The sequence below is a fragment of the Centroberyx affinis genome, unplaced genomic scaffold (assembly GCF_046629955.1).
Source record: "Centroberyx affinis isolate AG114_WGS23_722 - 3 ecotype Tasmania unplaced genomic scaffold, CSIRO-AGI_Caff_v1 ptg010182l_1, whole genome shotgun sequence".
NCBI lineage: Eukaryota > Metazoa > Chordata > Actinopteri > Beryciformes > Berycidae > Centroberyx > Centroberyx affinis.
This window is the reverse complement of record NW_027284757.1, coordinates 1-22,516: the sequence shown is the minus strand read 5'-3', so window position 1 is coordinate 22,516 and position 22,516 is coordinate 1. Positions and strand designations below refer to the sequence as shown.

At 42.9% G+C, this 22,516-nt stretch overlaps 1 protein-coding gene across 1 annotated transcript in view; it reads right to left on the bottom strand.

Moving 5' to 3' along the window:
* The window catches only part of myo5aa (myosin VAa), a gene marked incomplete at its 5' end in the record, with an annotated part of 56,288 nt that extends 34,467 nt beyond the window's left edge, over window positions 1–21,821 (bottom strand). The window contains 11 exons of the mRNA XM_071514856.1: window positions 37–143; window positions 1,186–1,293; window positions 3,091–3,172; window positions 6,485–6,628; window positions 9,058–9,214; window positions 10,523–10,667; window positions 11,707–11,878; window positions 13,499–13,609; window positions 19,494–19,547; window positions 21,501–21,608; window positions 21,714–21,821. Of these exons, the coding sequence (XP_071370957.1) occupies window positions 37–143; window positions 1,186–1,293; window positions 3,091–3,172; window positions 6,485–6,628; window positions 9,058–9,214; window positions 10,523–10,667; window positions 11,707–11,878; window positions 13,499–13,609; window positions 19,494–19,547; window positions 21,501–21,608; window positions 21,714–21,821 (1,296 nt within the window). The remainder of the gene's footprint in view (window positions 1–36; window positions 144–1,185; window positions 1,294–3,090; window positions 3,173–6,484; window positions 6,629–9,057; window positions 9,215–10,522; window positions 10,668–11,706; window positions 11,879–13,498; window positions 13,610–19,493; window positions 19,548–21,500; window positions 21,609–21,713) is intronic.
* Between the last annotated feature and the right edge of the window lie 695 nt (window positions 21,822–22,516).

The following is a 22,516-nucleotide window of genomic DNA, read 5'->3' as shown; positions in this document are numbered from 1 at the left end:
GCTGGTCAGTACAGCAGCAGTTAATACTGTCCTTACAGCAATGACGCTGCTGTCTGAATCTCTGTCCTTGATCTCCACGTTTCCCAGATGAAGGATAGCAGCCAGAACCTGGAACAGCCCCATCTGATAGGACTCATTAATACCTGCAGAGGAAACACACATACACACATTTAATTGACTCATATTCACTGTTGTAACCCTTATCTTACCCCCGGCAAAAACATGCCTTAACCTATCCCAAATTCCCATAACCTTACTATAAACCCCAAACCTAAAATAAGCTTCTTCCCTGGTGTGGATTGACAGAAGCATCCCCACAAGCTGTTTTCTGCCAGTCCTGCTAGACTTGTGAGGACCGGATCTCACATGCAGAATTAGATCCATAAATCTCATCATCTGGAGCCAGGAAATGAATGACTTTTGCTGAGCGGTGGCTGACTAGATGAAAAAATAACAACCTGCCTGGCTGCATGGAAACAAATCTCTGGTTGTTGCTGACAAAAGCATGAGACCAACAACTGACATTTAACTGACTTTTTGTGTTCATATTTTTCTATTTTCCCTCTCCACATTGGAACAAGGAGTCATTTCCTGGCTGGCTGGCAGGGATGAGTCCAAAAAAATGAACTCATTCTCCAATTAAAAACTTCATAACCAACATTCAAAGTTTGGAAGTTGGATTTGTCATTTTGGATTGTCGTTTTTTTTATTTTTTTTTTATTTTAAAACTTTTACCCAGACTGTCAAAACAATATGTTTGTACATATTCCTTCAAGCTAGGAATACAGAGGAGGAATATTTTACATCTACTGCCTGCCTACTTTGACTCTTACACTCATCACACTTGTTATTCTGCCACACAATTCCAAACAGCAGTAACTGTGTGAGTAATGAAACTGAGAAAATCTAGTTAATGTCCTGGCTATTATATAATTTAGTTTCATTTATGGGTATAACTTATATGGATATGTAACATAAACCCTAGTAGTGACCTTTGCCCTTTAAAAAGAGTATATCCACCTGTCAGATGAATTCACGGTGACTTTTTTATTGGATTGTTGGATTGCTGGGTCACAACGCCTACGTCCTCACCTACTAGCTACCAGCTGTAGCTGTTTGTGAGTGCGGGCGAGTATGTGCATATGTGTGTGTGTGTGTGTGCGTGTGTGGGTGTGTGTGCGTTACCCAGCAGTGTGAAGGCATGGCGGGTGGTACAGAGCTCCTTGGTGTCGTCCACGCCATCGATGACGGGGCTGCGGCCCTGCCTGGTGTACAGGAAGTCGTTTGCGCTGCCTGAAGGGAGAAACAGTGGGTGAAGGAACTTAGAAAACATCCAATATATGAAGTTTTAACATGTGCAACTTGGAAGATCTGCCTTAACCAAAGCGCCTTTCAGTACCATGCAGGGCTGCAAGGAAAAGTAAATGAGAAATTATAGAATACTAAAATGATTGCATTTAAACCTTTCATTTCATGTATATTTTCATGTTAAGCGTAGGTTATATTATTTTTTATGGTATTGGTACCAAAGTCATGACAGCAGTAGTACCATGTGTGTATAAGAATGGGTGGCCAAAACAGCCATCTCCCATTAGAAATTAATGGGAGTCATGCATCCTTGTGAAGCCCCTGACTGAAGTCTGGTGACTGCCTTGCTCAAAGGCAGATTTCCCCAGCTGGTCCAGGATTCATACTGGCAACCTTCTGGCCACAAGTCCGCTTCTCTAATGCTCAGTCTACTGCCACTCCATGTGCCATCTACACACCATTCTGCATCCCCATTTGAATAAAACCTAATGCCTGCTAGGAGGGATGCAAAATGGAGGATAGCTACAGATACGTGCTATAAAAAAATCCAGTGAAAGCAAAGCATAGTAGGTGAAAGCAGTCTACTCTGTCTCACACACACACACACATACATAGATACCATGATAAGATTTTGTAGATGGATCAGAGAAAAGTTTAATACAGAAGACTTCTGTCTAAGAATGATGTAACTCTAATTTCCCACAATCAATTCCTTTAAACACACATTAAAGCATGGCCTGTTGCCTGGCAACAAGAGGCCCTGATATGACTGTGACAACCCCTCCATTTACTGAGCCAGGAAGTCAGCAGGAAAAGACAAGACAGCAGCTGTGTGTATGCATGCGCATGAGAGAGAGAGAGAGATCAGTGAAAGAGTGAATACCAACTGTGTGGCTGTAAGTGACAGTGCCAGCAGTGTGTGTGTGTGTGTGTGTGTGTGTGTCCCATGACGAGGAGCAGGATGAGCAGGTGCGTGTCCACAGTGGGAGCGCTCTGACACAGCGCCTGGTCAGAGATTAACCACAGATTCAATGTGGCTTGCCTACAACAGTACCAACATCTGATACTTCTATAACGATATAGAATCTGATATATAGAATATAGAATCTCACACACCTTGCAGTGGCTCCAGTAAAAAAAAAAAAAATTGTAGATATGGAGGGTGGGAATAATGTTTTTTTAGACCCAGGCTCCATCTTGGGCTGTTTGCAGGATCAGTTCCAGTAGGTGTTGCAGTTTAAGAATGGGAATTATTTGGATAAAACAGATCAGGATATATGGACAATTACACTGTAATTGCTATTTTTTTGGGTGGGCCAATAAGGCCAGATAATGAATTTTCAACATATTTCCATTTATCCAGTTGTGGAGAGCCACTGTAGCTAAATTAATGTAAAGGAAACATCGCCCTTACAGTTTCTCTGAATTCACACTGGTAGCCACAACGCTGTGCTGCTTTTTGATGGCTGATATGAGCTAGCTGAGTGCTCTATGAGACATACAGCAACGTCTGGATGTGACTGGGTGCTGATGAGCGATGTTGCCCAAATGTTCAGCAGCAGCGAACTTTACCACTCTGAAAAACAAGGGAATGAGGTGACGGTGATCAACATCGGCCAACGTTTCTCTGGGCCAAGAAAATGAGCGGATTTCCGGCTACTGGTTTCTCGAGTAGCTTGGGGTGTGAACGCACAGTAAGAGCCACGGTTAGCTGTGCGGCTGTGTGTGTGTGTGTGTGTGTGTGTGTGTGTGTGTGTGCACATGCACGTGTGTGAGACTCACTCAGCTTCAGAGGCTTGAGCTCAGGCAGATGAGCTGATGCACACAGCTGATAGAAGATATGGTAATTCCTCTCCTCGTCCGCCTGGAAGCACAAAGATACACAGTGTGAGGGAACTGCCAACAAGGCAGAGGTCGTTCACAATAGATACACCACCCATTCATGATATCGGAGCGCTCCTACAGAGAGTTGGTCCTTATCACAGAGGGTTTTTTTTCCATTTTATATTTATTTTAACCTTTCTTTATCCGGGGAAAGTCAACTGAGCACACAAGATCTTTTTTACAGCTACGCCCTGTTGCACATCCATACAGTTCCATGCATTCACACCCGCGAGTACAACCGCAGTCTTCTACTGAGCAGCTCCACTGTCAGCTCCAAGTCAATATACCTTCACATGCACATTACACAATTACGTGGTGTTAATATGAACTACGTATCTTAAAGCATTAAGGAGTTATAGTAGTTTGTTGAGAAAAATCAGTCTCTCCTCATTAATATGCAAATGTATGCAGCCAAGTGCTCCAAAATGTAATCAGGTCATTGACTCTATAGGGGGAACCTGTGGTGTAAGAATTAAGTTTCTATCATGTATTGTTCTTGAGTTGTTGTGTTCACAAGACTGTGTCTAACATACAGACAGAATAATGTCCTGCATAGCACGTCCCATGGTGGCAGGTCATAAAAATAACACATTTAGCTTTTGACAGCATATTGAGTAACAAAAATTTAGCAGATATGTAAGTGAAAAAATAAATAAAGCTTGACATGTGTAAAGCCGGAAACAAAACGTGAAGGCCAAGCCTTTTACCTGTGCCCTACATCAGCACTACTACACCCATACACAGAATGCAGACACACACACACACACACACACACGGGTGCTGCTGGAGCCAAGCATGTGAGAAATGCGAGGAGGAAAGTAGTCGCACCAACATCCTCATTCCTCAACAGAGTGCCGTCTATGACTGTAGATACAACAGTGTGTGTGTGTGTGTGTGTGTGTGTGTGTGTGTGTACAGATAATATAATATCTTTGTACTTTATCTAGAGACCGCGCTACCGGCTCCGCTGCTGAGACAACACACCCGCTGAACACACAACAACACTATACGAGAGAATGAGAGGGAGGAAAGAAGGAATGAAGGAAAAAGGAAGTAAGGCGGGAAGGAAGAAAGAGAAAAAGAAAGGCCTGCTGAGTGAAGAATGTCTTTAACAGTAAAAAGAAGAAAGAAGAAAGACAGACAGACAGACAGACAGACAGAGAGTGGCAGCGATGTAACCCAGAGTGACAGATGGATTGTTAAAGGATGGGTTTACTCCGTCTCCTCCTACTTGTTTTTGTGGATAAGGAAGTTACTGCTGCATAGTTCTTCTGCCCTCAGGGAAGCCATGGCTGGACTGACAGTTATGGTGTGCTAGTTTAGTTTTTTATGAGTCCTACTGACAAAGTTAGGTAACTGTGTGCTTGTGTATGTGCGTGTGTGTGTCGTTTTTCACCTCTTTATACTTGTGAGGACCTCAAGGACAGAAAGATGAACATTTTGAGGGTCCTCAATTTTATAAAAGGCAACTGCAGCATTAGGATTAACGTTAGGTTAAAAGTAGAGAAGTAAGGTTATGGAATATGGATTGAATGAAAAATTCACCCTAAAACACTGTAACTCTGTTAAAAACGTTGGGGAAAATGTTTCAGCTATCTAAAATATCAACGGTAAACGTCAGGTTTTGGTATCAGTCCCTCAGAATAAAAGAGCGAGGGCTTTTTTCTAGAGACGCCATTTTGCACTGACATTCAACAGTCATACAAGGAGAAATCCACTGTAGAAAAGGAAGAGTTACCAATTTCTATATATATAATACACTAGAACGCAACGCAGCCACAAGATGATGTTGAATCACTTTTTCTCAACTGGACTTGACTGACTTGTTCTCACTATCATTATCGATATTGCTCTCTCCACCTACACATAAAACCCAGTTGAATACAGTTATATCTCTATGGTTCACACCCTTTCACTGGGGTTTGTCGAAAATCATTCTGGGAAACGCAGGAAATCACCAACTGAACTAGGCAGTTTTAAGGAAAGTGGATACACCAAAAAAAATTCTAACACTAAAAAATAACTGATGACACAAAACAGTGTAAGAGTATCTCAGGGTCGAATTTTCCTTTAAGTTTGATCAAAAGGTGCAGCCATGTTGGTTGACACACACACACACACACACACACACACAGTCCTCTTTCTCCTCTAACTGAGAGGGGAGTGTTTAGATTTTGATAAATATCTGAAGGGAGCCCGATAATGAGAGGTCAAACAGCCAGGAGAGCAGATACTGACCCACTGCCTGTTGCAGGACAGCAGGTCTCTTGTCCTGCCTGCTGCCTGCCGTCTGCCCAGCCACCAGAGTTTGACCACAGACAGCTGCACCTCACTGTTTGACATGGGAATACCTGTTTACTGTGTGTGTATAGTTTGAGTGTGTGTGTGATTCTTGCAAAAACCACTGGAAGCCAATGAGCCCCTAAGTACGGCTGCGGTAACCAATCAAGTGTGTGGATGTGTGTTGCCTCATCCATCATTATGGGTTTCAGTGAAAAGACCCAGAACCAGATAAAGAAGTTGGAAGGAAATGTGTCTTTGAAGTTTTGATGGTAGTGGGTGGTGGTGGGGGTGGGGTGGTGCAAGTAACGGCCAGACCCGACACCCACAGAGCAAATCTAATTCTGCTAAAATTGCAAGTTAGGGAGTTAATAACCGCAGCTGCAATTTTAAAAATTCAGCTACGGCATACTGATCAAATCCTAATTGGGGTTTTTATGTTTCATTGTCTCAGTTCAACAGTCTAATGGCTCAAAATCAGGCAGCAGACTATAAGTCACTGGTGTTGGCTAGCGTGCGGCCATCTTGGTGCCAGCCAACAGAGCTGGGATTGACTCTTGTGTAAGTACATTACTGCTGATAGCTTTTAAGAAATCACATACCAAAAACACCATCAATGTGGTGGGAACAAACAGCAGAGTGGTTGTGAAAATACAGAGGCAATAACAATAAATGAGTGATGATAGTTTATTGATCCTCATAGGAAATTCTCTTTTTGGCAAACACAAGTCCAGCTGTACTGAAGTCTTGAGGGATCCAGACCTCATTAGGAAAAGGGGTGTTAGGATTTAAGTTTAGAATAAGAATTAGGATTATAGTTAGTGTAGGGGTTAAATTTGTGCATGTAGTGGTGAGGACTAAGGCAGGGGTAATTGACTGTAATGGGTAAAGGAATGCACGCAAGTCAATGGAATATCCGCACTAGTATAGCAAAACAATGGTGTGTGTGTGTGTGTGTGTGTGTGTGTGTGTGTGTGTGTGTGGATGTGCGTGTGCACGCTCAGTTGCTCACCTGAAACACCACTCGTGATTTCTCCAGCAGATATGTCCTCATGTTGGCCCCGATGATGCGGTAACGGGTGTCAAAGCCAATCTCAATGTATTTCCCGAAGCGACTGCTGTTGTCATTTCTGGTGGTTTTTGCGTTTCCTATGGCCTGTGAGGAGAGAAGGAAAACACAAATGCAAATGTGAACGAAACAGTCAGAGAGCAGCAACATCCCACACGCCTGTCAACACGGCATGCACTCGAATCTACTATTTTCAAGAACAAGTTCATGGGTTCATTTGTGTCCGTGGGTCCCACTGAGCATTCTGGGGTTTGTTTCATCGATCTTTAGATGATTTGCTGATTTGTTTGAATTTAAGCAGGCAGATGGTGGAGAGGCAGACACTTATTTACTCAACATTTGGCCTAAAATTTATAGCTCACAGAGAGGAAGAATTCCATGATTTAAGCTTAAATTGTTCCTGGATACCGAAATGGCAATCTTCACCATGATTACAGGTATGATGGTGATGCATTAGGTAAGAGTTTGCATCACAGTAAAGAGTATTATGGCTTTTACAAAACATTTATATATGCATGTGTAGTGACTGAAAAGTTTTATTCAAACCAGCATGTAAAAAAACATGTAAAATCAGCAAGCCAGTGTTTCTCATACTGTGCGCTGAACCCTGAAAAGGCCTGCAGATGGTTTCAGGTGGGTCTCCTCATGACAGCAGCACTGGTGTGTTTTAATGGGCCCGGGGCTCCTGACACTCAGTATTGACTCTGTTTGTATTGCCGGCTGAAAAGGTTTAAGAGCCACGGGTGTAAGCCTTTTCCTGTTGAGCTCTGGGGTGACGGAGCCCTGCTGGGTCTGCAAACTTAACAGCTGCAGTCAGCGTCCGTGTTCAACACAACACACACACACACACACACACACACACACACACACACACACACAGGGTGGATCAATAACACTTCTTGACTGCAGGAATTGGCAGGCGGGTGGGGGCACACGCGCACACACACACACACACACGTACGTCTCAGCCAGCAGGCGAGGATAGAGTTAAAGTGTGTGTGAGCACAGAGAGCTCTTGCTGAGTTGAGGCCAAACACACACTCAGTGTTTCACTGCAGACAAGGAGGCTTTCAGCAGAGCAGGTATTCCAAACTCTCTTTGCATCAGCCAAAAACACATACAAACACCATGCACACACACACATATTCACAAATACTCACATTGACACACACACACACAGACACACACACACACACACACAGGTTTAGTATTATCGAAAAGGGTGATGCAACCACCTAAATCACATCCAGGCTTAGAGGCTGAAGTGACATCACTGCAACGAAAGAAAGCTTTCTATTCATCCTGTCAGCTTGTCTCTGATTGGCCAAGCGGGGTGGAAGTGGTGGCTGGGAGGAGAGTGATGTCACCAGTGTGGTTGGGAAGGATGGGGTGGGGGGTGGGGGGTGGGGGGGTGGAGGTGGAAGGGAGGGGTGTAGCGGCATATGGGCACAGGAGAGCTCTCCTACCCCCCATCCCTTATGACTCTGCATGAAGACACAAACATACACACACACACACACACACACACACACACTCTCGCTCTCTTAAGGATAAGGCCGATGTTGTCACAGCAGAGAGCAGCCCAAGGCAGAAGGACACAAAGAGCGTGGTGGGGAGAGATTGAGGGGAAGTGAATAACTAAATGCCAGTGGGGAGGAAAGGAAAGGAGGGAGACAAGAGGAGAGGAGAGAAAGGAGAGCAGGGGGAGAGAGGATATGAGATAAGAGGTTAGGAGAGGAGAGGAGAGGAGAGGAGAGGAGAGGAGAGGAGAGGAGAGAAAGGAGAGCAGGGGGAGAGAGGATATGAGATAAGAGGTTAGGAGAGGAGAGGAGAGGAGAGGAGAGGAGAGGGGAGGAGAGAGGAGAGAAAGGAGAGGAGAGGAGAGGAGAGGAGAGGAGAGAAGGGCGAAAAAGAAGTGACTCATTTAGCCCTCCTCATTCAAAAATCAACTAAGTTGGCAAGGAATACTGTGAATGATACAGCCAAGGAAACAACTGTCCAAACACATTGCAGAGAAAAGTGACGCAAGCCTTTCACCGAAGTTTAATCAGACAATTTCACAGCTATGGAGCAGAGCTATGGAACAGAGAGTGGGTAGATCTAATCCATTGCATTGGGCAGAAAAATCCCACCCACACCACATTTCCAGTAAGTGCTTTTACCAGTAATTCTAAGAATACCGGTTGCATAAATCGGTGCCAAGTGATTCCATGAATTCAGTGGAAAAAGATCCAGAAGGTCATTACATTTTCTGAGGTTTATTAAATATATTTGAATTAACTAGAAACTAACTAGAAACCTGGCCTTTTTTAATTAATCGCTTTTACTTTTCAATACTATTAATATGTTTCCTACAATTACAAACTGATATTCAGGGTCTACTGTTTTTTAGCAAGCGTACAGAATCAGTGGGAACCAACTTTTATAAACTCTATGATAAAACTGAAAATAAAAACACTTCCTGGAACCGTGGTTAGGGGGTCGAGTCTTCAGTAACCTCAGGTCTTTGTCCTCACCTCCATGATGGGGTTGGAAGCCAGGACCTTCTCCTCCACGTTGGCCTCGCTGGCGGAGCCGCTGACCGTAGCAAAGTATCTCATGGCGTATTTGGCCGACACCGTCTTCCCTGCTCCGGACTCACCGCTCACTATGATCGACTGGTTCCTCTCATCCCTGACAGACAGAAAAGAAAGACCTGCATCCGTCATTCATTGTACTAGTTGTACTAGACCAGTTTAACTTCTGAATATAGGAATGACAGGACTGAGAGGGTGTGGAAAATTAAATTAAGTTTTTTAATTTAATTCAACTAACCATCATTTGAAGGTTCCTTTCTATTAAAAAAATTACTTTTCTGGTAAAATACTCAAGTTGCTGTTGAATTTGGGGATTTACTAGCTAAAGAGCAATGTTGATGTTTCCTCTAAGCCAGTAGCGTCCAATCCTGAGTCATGGAGGAGTCTGCAGGTTTTCATTCAAACTAAACGCTGCACCAGCTGATTTCACTGAACAGCACATCTTCAGAGAGGGAACTAACCAGTGAAATCAGCTGCTGTAGTGTTTGGTTGGAATTAAAACCTGCAGACTCTTTTATAGCAGAGGACTGGACGCCACTGGCTTAGAGGAAATATTGATAATGATTATTAATCACAATTATTAGTCTCATTGATTTGGGCAACAAAACTAATTCATTGCACCTTTTAGATTTTAAGTCAACATTGACTATTTTGAACTACAGTGGGTACAATAAAGGAAACAAAATGGTTTTGATATCACCAAAGATTACTGATTGTGAAAACTAAAATCACAACATATGATTGTACACTAACTGTGCAGCCCTACACTGTATGGAAGGTCCTCATAAGTATAATAATAAGCAAACTGCAGGGTCACTGCTAACTGCTGCTAACACCAACTACTAAAACTACACTGAGAGAGAGAGCAGGGATGTGGTGTGGAACACACACACACACACACACACACACACACACACATGAAAGTAGGACTGTGATCTTTCATAGAAATTAATTGGAGTTGTATGTCCAAAAGAACAAATCCTGAACAATTGTGTGAAGAAAGAGAGAGAGGGGGAGAGAGAAGAGAGAGGAGGAGAGAGAGAGAGAGAGAGAGAGAGAGAGAGAGAGAGAGAGAGAGAGAGAGAGAGAGAGAGAGAGAGAGAGATCAGAGCGCTGACAAGGTGTGTCTACCCAGTGTAAAATACACATGGTGTACATGTGTATGTTAGTGTATTCATGACATGGACTCCCAGAGGGGGGTTAATAAGACCCACAAGGTGGTTCCTGCAGAGAACACCAGAGAGAGAGAGAGAGAGAGAGAGAGAGAGAGAGAGAGAGAGAGAGAGAGAGACCACCAAGCTATTTGTGGCTCAGCTCTGACCTACAAACCCCGTGACGAGAGGGAGGGGCGGGGCTAAAGCTACTCAGGTAACACACACACTCTCACACACACACACACACACACCTGGCCATCTGTTTATAAGCCTCCTCTGCCACGGCGAAGATATGTGGATCCATGTCTCCCATGTTTTGACCGCTGTAGGCGTTGATAATGTCTGTACCGTAGATGGGCAGCGTCTCGTAGGGGTTGATGGCCACCAACACGATACCTGCACCACACAGAGAGGGAAGGCATGAGCCTGGAGGAGGGCTGGGCAGTACTGACAACATGTCATGATGAGACTTTTCTGCCTCAGCATTGTAACAATAGGAATTGCAACACATGTGGATGCAACATATTGTTTTGAATTGCTTGAATAAAAAAAGGAGATAAAATTGTGGGCAGGGTAAAAAATAAGGTCCTGAAGCTCAGAATCTGCTCAGTTTGAATTAAACAAAAGTTTTTCTCATGAGTAAAACTTGAATTGGGATTTGTTGTTTTTATATTGTATATACACTGTATAGAACAAGAATAAAACTTTAAATGATTGCATCTTCTTTCTTCAAAACATATCATAGGAACCATTCATACATTTTACAGAGATTAAGATTCAGAAAATTGAAACACTATTAAAAGCTAGACCGGTCGGTTACGCCCTTTATGCACTTGAGTGCATAAAGGGCTTTCACTTGAGTCTTTTCAATTTTCTACTGTTTTAATTTTGTCTAACAAAAGTACTCATTTTCCAAAATGTCACTGATGCCCCTTTGAATTTGATTATTTTGCAGCCTCCTGTGAGTTGGAAATGGTGACAGTCAATATTGGGATTCATTATTTTTTTCAATTAATTGTGCGACCCTAAGGTGCAGTGCTGTTTCCAGTACCGCATAATGGTGAGCGTGGTTTCCCCGCCTGACAAGAGTTTAATTTTAATTGGTTTCCAAGGAGAATTTTAGCATCTCACAGTTAGAAACATTAAAATTCCAGGAGATGAGCGCTGGCGTGTGGTTCAGCGCTGTAATCGAGGGTATGAGCAACTTCATGTAGCACTTCCACATGTTTCACTGGGATTTTAGACTATCAGACAAATTATTACTGACATATACAGGTAGGTGGAAGGGAATATGTCCGCCTCTTCACCTACCACTCTGCCACTGCTACCTCCAGTACTTCCTGAATACCTGAAAGTTGAAACTTTTGGAGATACAAAGTGGCAGCAGAGCACTGACACCACAGTGGGATATCAGACGGTAAGAGTGCCGGCCTACCGCAGTACGTGTAGATGAGTTTCGAGTCGATGAAGCGAACTTTGAGGTTGTGCAGCACGGCCGGCTCGTGCAGGTAGCTGAGCGCCGTGAGGTCATTCTCGCCCACCAGGATGTCAGGGTTTCGCAGGTAAGGCAGGTTCTTCGTCTTGGGGTCCAGCTTGTGTTCGATGTTCTGAGGATGACCGAGGCGACAGAGAGACACAGTAAGGAAATAAGAGAGATGTAAGGTTAGAGTGAACTACAAGCCAGCTGGGCATTGTATTTTCCTCCTATTGTATCTGTCTTTTGGCATCTGCTATTTGGGAGACACTTCTTTTTGGACCACTAATTCTGGCAGTGTTAGTGCTGTGCTCTACCTGGTGAGATACATACAGGGGCTTATAGATTAGGAATTTACATTTTACGCATTTAGATGACGCTCTTACCCAAAATTGGCTCTTGCAGGGACTGAACATATGACCTTTTGAGTTACAAGGCCGTCTCCTTAACCAATAGGCCTTCCAGCCATGGATACAAAAAGAAAAATTCAAAGAAAATGATCATCTGGTTTTAATGGTCACCTAGAATAAAAAAAAAAAAAAAAAAAGTGCACCTTCCAACTGGCATTACAGTATAATTACGACTGTTATTATGATGCAAGAACCCACATAAAGGTCAACACAGTCCCAGGGCTGAAATTAAACCCCACTGCTGCGTAAAATAAGGGAAATGTAAACCTTATTAGTCAGTGCTGAACACTTCTGACCTCTGACTTCTCCACCTTAGGTCTTTTAGACTTGTGAACCCCTCTTGCTGTTAAATTGCTTGAACTGTAATTGCTACACTAGTCAAGCCTGAATCCAACCCTATGAATTAAATTTTTGTTTTCACTCATATCCACTTGTTAACCACATGACTACTTAAATGTCTTAAGTTCATGGGGCTGGCCGAGGGGGAAATTTGACTGTACAGCTAGCACGCACTGTGACTGTTGTGTCAGATGGACTGTCTCCATTGCCCACATAGCCTACTGTACTAATATATTAACCTGTTTGACAAGAGATTTTGAAAAGACTGACAACTTTAAAAGACAACTTTATAATCTGCTGCCCCCTAAACATTGCTATGCAAGAGTTGTTTCTTTTGATTAACCAATGGCAGAAGTTCTCACACACTAAAAGCATTGATCAGACATATTTCTATAGATATATGTTCTAAGAAATGTCATGATTTAGGCTACTGACCCCAATAGTGTAAAGCAGCGGCCATTTGAAGCTGCATTGTTTCTAATCTTGTTTTCAGTTTTGTTGCTCTTTCCCTGTGTTGTTTCAGCTGGTATGCCTTCATTTTCATGCACATTCTTCATCCTCACATCTTATGTCACATGTCTTCTACATGTCCTTTTTCTTGAGTTTGTAATGCACCATTACTTACATGCATTAGAAGCAATATGGTAAAAGCTCTTTCTCATAGGATACATTCATTAACATCAGTGCTAATAAATGAGAAGTATGAAGGTTACTAGAACTAGGACAGGGAACTGTGCGCCGGTAGCTGTTTGTAATCTAAACTGAGGAATTAAATGCAGTGCTATTTCCAGCTCCTTGGGGCATCTTTGCAAGAAGGTCTCATTTGTGGAGAGTGCTAACAGTAAAACCAATAGCCAATAATGAGATGCAGTCTGTAGTCTGCTTTAGAGTGTATGTGTCAGACAGAGGGAGAGAGAGAGAGAGAGAGAGAGAAATGCACCAGAAAGAGCTAGAAGAGAAATACAGAGTCTGTGTGCTTTCCTCTCCCGTTCCCTCCTCCTTACCGCTCCATCCTCCAGTGTGAGCTGCAGCGTGCCGTCGCCATTTTTGTAGTCCTTGGTCAGCTCAGCAGACTTCCACACCTCCTCCACATCGGGGATCCACACCCGAGCAAACTGAGAGACAGGGAGACAGATGAATGAAGAGGTCAGCTAGGAAAGCAGTATTGTCAGTGTCGAAAGGAAATGGGTTAACACCAAAATAAATGACACACCTGCACAACTGATGAATGTAAACCATCCAGGAAGCCAAGATTTCTGACATTTTCCATTTCAAAATTTCTCGACTCAATTGTGGTTCAGTATATATGCTGACAAGGCCAGGGTCAATATGAAAGTCAACTAGACCATACATCTCTATAGCAGAAGATTATTCTTCACAACAACAGACAGTGATATATGATATATGACATGACAGTGATGGCCCCACATTTGCAGACATTTTGTGAAATTCTGAATTTACTGGAAGTATTACAATTCAATCCCCATGTTGCTCTAGACCGCTGTGGAAACCATGAAAAGCACCATGAACATTGATTGATGGAATTACTGTGGGAAGGTTGGAGTCGAGTTCCTGTAAAGCATTTCCAGATATTTGTAGAATCTTATAAAATGCGTGTTAAGAAACACTGAAGCTCCTTTGGTAACTCGTGATGGCCACAACCCTATTAACACAATTTATGCTGCCGTTACAGTTCTCTTCTAGTTAAGCTTATTTGAAACACCTCTACATAAGGCTGCACAATTAATAGTGTATAACTGTATATTGTGATTTTAGTCTCCACAATCTATAACCATAGAATAGTGGCATATCATCAGGAACAAAATAATTGTGAGTATAATTTTTCAAATAATCGTGGAGCTTTTGTTCTACATAGACATACAGCTGGGAGTACACTGTATTTTACTGGTCTGCAATCAAACAAAGGAATGCATTTTTATACCATTATCAACAATATTTATGAAAATAAACAACTTTTTATAAGAAATACCCAATGCAATTTCATGCAATAAAAAGACCAAAAAGACATCATATTGGCTGTGTTTGTATTGCTAAAACCAAATACCATCAAAAAACGCACTAGTTTTTAGGCTGCACTGCCACAAGCCTGTACCATATGGGAGTTCTTCAGGGAACCCATCTGGGATATTTCTTGTAGAGAGGAACCCCAAGGCGCTCATTGGCTCCCTTTGGATCTTACAAGAGCCACCAATGAACCCCTCGTTTTTAGAGTGTACTTTAACAGGTGCATTCCCCACTAGTTGGCCGATTTCTTACATCCAGATAAAAACTCAGGTTCAGTGTTTGACTTGTGCAACCCCACCCATCTGGTTCTCCAAGCAGGCTTGAGCAAACACCAAGAAACAGGCTGTGAACTGTTGCACAAATAGTAGGGCTTCACGATTAATCGTATTAAAATCGCGATCTCGATTCATACCTCTATGCGATCTCATTCCTTAATGACAACGATTCTGCTGCATGTTCATTAGGGACATCCGTTGCATCAGACCAAGTGCTCCTAACAAGTGACAACACTGCGTTTCACCACGTGACGAAATTCGCACATGCAGAGCGGGCAGAAACCGGCAGAAAGGAAAACAACTCCAGAGAGAGACAGAACGGAGAACAGTAGACACACACGGGAAAACACTTGTTGGTTGTGTTCTAAATAAGAGAAGAAGAGAGATATAAGTTGATTGTTTTTATGATAAGTGTTGGATTCATCAAGCATTTGAATTAGGCTATTTTGTCTGTAAAAAAACAATCGTATATCTTTGACAGGCCGACAGCGCGCGTGTTGAGCTCAAATCAATTCAGTGCATTGTCACATGGTTATCAATTAAACTACCTAATTCCACTAACGTTACTTAAATACCACAAGGTAATGATGCTACTTACGTTAATGTTTCTAGGGCAGCAGATTACGAGTTATCAGGTTATTGTTTACATTAGTGATGCGTGGGTCAGGTTTTTTTCAACCCGCCACCGCCCGTTCCGACACATCCGAACCGACCCGACCCATTTTCATACACATAAAACAACGACCCGAAACCGATCCGCAACCCAAAAAAAAGATTCAGGAACGCAGGTCATTTTCCAAAGACTGGTGTAACTAAGGCTATACTTAAAGGACCACTTTGCAGACTTTCAACCTTATCTCTATCTATCCGAATTAGGGATACAGTGTGAACAACAATAACAGTTTTTTTTAATGTTCTCTGTGTCTCTGGGGTGCAGCTTCAAAATCTGTTGTTCTTCTGGGAACCAGTGACGTCATTAGTTCTCGGAAGAACTACAGGCTATTTCAGCTTGGATCTCCGCCTCTGGGTATCCAGGGGGTGTGCTCTAGATGCCGCTTAAAAACGAAACTTCCTTGTTCTCTTCGCTTGTATTGCAAACTAACTACGTTTCCAAGCGAAAATGGTATCCGAAAATATGAGTGCAGAGGACGTTATGGGCGAGAATACTTTTTACAGTGTTTTGGCTGACTCGGATATTCAGCCATAGTATACGGCCGAAGAAATGCAGCGGAGAGAGGCTGAGGCTGCGGCTGCATTAGCCGTGCAAGAGGATATGGCCGGCGGGGACCTTCCAGAACCTGAGCTGCTGAGAGCAAACGGCGACTGGTGGTGCCTTTGCTCAAATTACCCTCCGATGCCAACAGAAACTGAATCATTCTGCTGCACTGAATTTCAGCGTGGGCAGTTTTTGTTGGATGCTGTCGCCGACGCCAACCCCGAGAGAGCCCGTGTTTTACTCTTCACTTGGACAGAGGTGTGCTGGAGACCTTCTTCAAGATACCGAAGTTAAACTGGAAAAGACAACCAAGACCAGCAGGGCCGAGAGGGCAGATGACCATTGAGTGAGTATTTTTGTCACCTAACACTATGTTTTGGCCAACAAAGTAATAGCTATAGGCTAAGGTGGTGATACACGGCAAAGTTGGACAAGCGGTTTTCTCAACACGTTTGTACTAATTGCATGGCAACCTCATGTTACCCAGATAAATTCTATAGTACATTTTCACCAGTCTATCATATTGGCAAAAAAGTTGCCCAGTGTATCCTGTATCCATCACCGTGACGTTATTTGTTGTCTTAGCTAAGCTAACTTGCTATTACAATGACCACTGTGTTTTGTGTTTACAATAGCTGCTCACGTTACAGTATATGATCAGTACTAGTAGCTTCCTGATGAATAACCACCTTCTTTCCTGTCTTTTGCTCTCAGCAGACAATATCGTCTGGCTGCTTATCGTTTCTTTGTTGAGTGGGTGCTACAAGGGGAGAGACTTGGCAAAGGGAACCGCATCGTATTGCCTGCCTGTGTCGTACATCGCATCAGAGCCAAATATCTTTCCCCCAATGGTCAGTACGGAGGAGCATGCTGAAGTGGACGACGCTACGGATGAGCTTTGACCATGTGATATGCAAGTCTTTGTGGAATAATGCTGCTAAACTTCAATGCTGCTAACAATGGACACTTTTACCTTGAAGCTTGTTGGGACTGATCTGGACTTTGTCTTGTCAAAGTATGATGTGCAATATGCTAAACATTTATTTGAAAATCGAATAACACGTTGTAACGTGTTTGAATAAAGTTGTTTTCTATATATATATATATATAAAAAATTGAATTGTTTATTTTCACACTAATGACTATCAAAGTTAGGCCGAGGGTAGCTTGAGCCTCCTCGTTTTTCTGCTTTCTACTTTGTCGCATCCAGGCACCATACAATAAGGCATGTTTGTTGTTGATAAAACTAGTGTTATTCAATTTATGTCGTTTTTTTCGGTGTTCTAGTTGTGTGAAGTGACGTTATTTCAGACGCCTTTACTTTTTGTACACAGAGCCGCTTGAAACGGCCACCTCCACGAGCTGGGTGGGTTTTGGAAGGATTTGGGGGTTGAGTGTCAGGAGCTTGCATGCAATGCATCCTGGTACATGTAGGCACTGCAATAACGGCTGTGGAGCAGGAAAACTCAGCTTTCTCTGTCAATATAGCACGCACTGAGGAATTTATTGCTTCAATTGACTACATTTACCATCAACACTGATTGGACATCCACATAAACAGTGGCGAATAAGTCCTTTAATGCTGCACTGTGCAGTGTGCACAGAATGTGGAAGGCGAGATAAATCAGCTGAAGATTATTCCGTTAATTAAATGAAATTTAATTGGAATTTAGTCTATAATTACATTGTGTGTGTGTAGGCTACTGTGTGTAGCCCATTTGACCCGCAAAGTTGATGTGACAGTCCCATTACAGTCATTATTATATTTTTTGTTGTTTCTGTCTGTATCAGGCAAAAGAGTGCAGTAAAATTTTATAAAAAAAAAATGTTTTGCTTAAGAATCGTGAGAGAGAATCGTGATCCCAATTCTAAGCAAGAAAATCGAGATTCTCATTTTAACCAGAATCGTGCAGCCCTAACAAATAATAGCCCGTATGTGACAACTGAAGAATACAATTGTGGCTAAAGTGTGGTCATAACTCATAAACAGTCACCCCCACACCCATGTATTCATACACACACACACACACACACCTCTCTGCAGAGCTGTTTCAGCCCTTACAGACTCGTGGCCGGATGCAATCAGCTGATCGCAGACATGTGAAAAACAGTGATGAGAACTGCCAGTCACATGGCTGAGGAATCTAGCTCACAGAGGTAGACGCATGCACGCACACACGCACACACGCATACACTTGTAGGGTGGTTAGTGTCCAAGTCTCTGAAAATTGCTCCCTTCACTGAAAAGCATTTCCAGTTTCATAAAATCCCTTGACTGATATGTGCTTTCTGATATTTGCAATATCATTGCTATTAAACTGTGTCACCTTTCATATGTGGGGCTAGTAGAGATACATCAACGCTAGGAATAGCCTTGTTTGCATGGGTTAAAGTTTGATATACTCTAAGGTCACTGACTGAGGAGTACCAAGTTTTCTCTACCAACTCCTGCTTTAACAGTAGAAGCTTCATCAGTTCATCTGGCAACAAACCAGCAAGTTAACTTAATAAAAGACATCCACAAGACAGAGGTGAGTCTCATTCAGCCAGGGCAATAAGATAATGATACACACACAAAACATGAGCACCCACACACACACACACACACACACACACAGAAACCTACGGGTTTTCCCATCGGGCCCATCATTCCTTCAGGGCCTACAGGTCCAGTGAATCCCTGAAACAAACAGAGCGAGGGCATGAATAAACCGCTCTGTTGGAACTTACAAACCACAGCAGTGAGAGTTGAAAGAATACACACATGGGAATATGGATCCCACAGACCCCATTCACTGCAGGCTGTGGTGTGACAGTAGTTGAAGAGGTGTGTGTGTTGCTGAGAGGGTGGTTACAGTATATCCCACAAGACTTCAAGGTGTCGAGGGTAATTACGCTGAAAGGTGGGTATACACTACATTCCCAAAAAATTAAGTGGATGTGATGCTGATGCTTTTTATGTGTTTTTGGTTATACAACCGGGCAGAAGTGAATTGTAACCATTTTCCTGTGTCCTTTTCATATCAATTCCACTGTTAGGGTTTGATTCCCAGCACAGCGGTGTACCTGCTGTCTCTATTTCTATCATACTTACCAGAATACCCATAGGGCCTTTGGGACCAGGGACACCTTTCAATCCAAAATCGCCATTCGGCCCTGTTTCAAACAAAAAGAGGTTCTGTCAGTTGCAGGTGTGTCATGACACAGGGACAATGTATTCTAGGAGTGTGATAGACGTTTGTCCTTCTGGGAGATCAGTGAAGTATCTGATCTCTTCCCATCCTCTGTCATGTTTTATCATCTCTACTCCTCTTCCTCCTCCTCTCATCTCACCCCCACATTCTTCATGTGTCCTATCTCATCTTATCTCATCTCATCTCTCCCATTTCATCTTTCCTCATTTCATTTCAGCTCATCTCATAATGTCATTTTATTCCTAGTTTTCCTCTCCTCTCCTGTTTTCTTAGCTACACAACCTCTCACCTTTGGTCCTGGAAAGCCGTGTAAACCAATCATCCCCAAGTCTCCAGATTCCCCCTGCAAGCAAAGAAGACAGTCACATCATAGAAACAGGAGAGTCAGACCTTCCACACATCAGCATCTTCACATTTAATAGAAGGGCCTGTGTATATGTGTGTGTGTGTGTGCGCGCGTGTGTGTGTGTGATGTATGAAACCATTCATGCCGTTTTTGAGTCCCGTTTTATCCCAGCGCCCAAGACACACCAGGTCTCTGGTTGCCCTCTCATATATTTTCATGTCCAATGCGAAAGAACTGGCAGGAGCAGAAAACCGGGGCACACAAGGTGGCTTCATGTCTGTGTCTACAAGAACGCTAACGCACACTCACACACCCGCCCACACAGACGCAGAGATAGGGGCTGGGTGTCTGTGCCCCCTCTGTGTCTGAGCTCTGTCTGTGGTCCAGGGTGGCAGACACTGTGTTTGCACAGCCAGTCATCCACATCCTCTAGCCGGCTCTGCTTTCTGGCCGGCGGCTTTTGGCCCAGAAACTCCATTCCCTGAAAAGCGTAAAGGGATCTGACCCGGGGGCCAGACTCCGCTCTCTGTTTCACCAGCATCAATGGAGATGACCAGGGGAAGGGGAGTTGGAGGGGTGGGTGGGTGGGTGGGTGGGGGGGGGGGGGGGTTTACTTTGAGGAGTTATATAAGTAAAATGGAGCACCTCGTTTTCATGTCCCTGGAGTACGAGGATCTTACATAACTTTGGCCTCGCCGGGCAGAATGTTTCCATTCCTCGTCTCGCCCGGATAATTTGTTACTCTACTCGGGGTGGAAAAGTATCAGACACGCACATTTTTAACCCCACCGCAGCTTGGCTACCTAAGCCCCCGCAGCTATATTTAGAGAGGGGTATCAAGGAATGTATATAAGCTTATAAGCCCCTCTTTTGTAGAGAAAAGAAACATTCCTTCGGGTGGTATTAACCTAAAGCAAGAGCAGTATCCTACACTGTTGTGATTTCAACAACTCGTTAAATTGTTCAGTGATACTATCTCTGAGAAAGACAAAACATTTGATGGACCATTTATTCTGTATCTGTGTACCAAACAATGATAAATCAACATTCACTGAGAAGACCTAGCCCAAAAAACAGAATTGACATCAATATTCATGTCAAAGAGCAAAACTTTTACTTACTTCTAACTTTAATCTTTCACTTCTGATGAAAATTTGTGTTGCAAGGCCCTAGCTCATATGTTATTCCAATGCCCTTACACCATTCAGTTAATATTTCCATTAAATTGACATAGAATGGAAATTTGTCTTTGGCACTGGCATAAAAGACAACCCATCATACACAACAATACACAATAATTATACATTAAGATAGGGTAGAATCTCAAAGTGACTGAGTGGCAAGTGGCAGTAATAAAAGTGATGAGTCCGTTCTAACCATCACAACAATGCATAATACACAGCAGTACTTAACAGTAAACAAATAAATGTACATTAAAATAAGTGCAGCTTTAAAAAAAAAAGGAAGGGGCTTAGGGAAGAGGATTAAAATTTGTGAATAGGAACAACTCTTTCAAAACATGGAAACCAATGTAGCATATCTGTGATCTGTGATGTCATCAAGAGACACTTCCTGGAGTTGCTCAATTGGCAGTAAATGGGAGGCTGACTCATAAAGTATTTTGTGGTCTTATTCCCGGACGAGCCTGAGCTTGACCTGATAGTACTGCTGACAGTTCCAACCCCTAAACACATGCCCAAATCCTTGAAAAATCACACTGGTTACTGTTACAGTATCCACAGCATCGTTCTCCCATTAGTTGTCAATGGCGCAGCTCCACAAAGTGTCACATTCAAGTCTTAGTTCTCTTGTTTCTGCCTTTGAAAGACACTTCCTCGTGTTCACAAATCCAGGCAGAACTATCCAAGGTTACAAAAATTACTTTATGTGAATCCTGTTTTGAGGTGGATTTTTGCTTTAAATCGCAGATGCTATACTGTGCATACTCACTGGTTGTCCTTTGGGTCCCAGGTCTCCCTTCCTGCCCTGGTCACCTGTTGCCCCCTCCATGCCTTTGATTCCCATGGCTCCTCTCTCCCCTGCCAGGCCAGGCTCCCCCTGGACCGAGACAGGCCATTGGTCAGGGGGTTAATGGTTAAGAATCTCAGGATATACGCAATCATTGAGAGTCACTTCTGATTTTACTGCTGTCCTGGGTGTTACCTTCTGACCGGGCGGTCCTCTCTCTCCGGGTGGTCCAGGAAGTCCAAGCTCTCCCCTGGGTCCTGGACGTCCAGCAGGTCCCTCCTGTCCCAGCAAGCCTCTCTGACCCTGAACAAACACACACCAGGGATGGAGGGTTGGAATTTCCATTTTGAACAATTCTAAATGTCAAATCAAGAGCAATTCATATATTCCACCCTGATTATTTCATAATATGCAGGATATAAATTATACAAATTAGTTAAGGCTAATGGATGTGAGTAGTTCAAGGGTCTTTTTCATGAAAAATATGTAGAAAATATAATTATTTTGAATAAAAATCACCTTCTGAATGGAATTAATTAAAAGAGTAGTGACCTCATATGTGACATACCCAGCTCAAACTACTATCAAACTTTCAAAGAAAAGAAAAATGCATATATTAATGCTTTTCTGAAAGTACTTTTTAAGTACTTTTTGTTATTGGTGGTTGTTTGCCTTATGATAATCACTGACTGGAGGTAACAGTTTACCCACCATTTAATTCATAACTATATTACTGGATACAATCCATTGTATTTGCAGAGATGTAAAAAAAAACTTCAGCTGGCAAAACAGTGGTATAGATCATGATAGAAAATGAATCCATACATTTTAAAAGCCTTTCAGCGTATAATTCAACATACACTTCAAACCACTTTAACGTCTACATTTAAACATACACCTAAACCTGTCAGACAGTTAGAGCTGTGAACCGCAGTACTGAAGCCTGCTGGCCTCTCCTGCTTATAATATTTCTTGACAATGTGCTGCTAAAGTGCGGC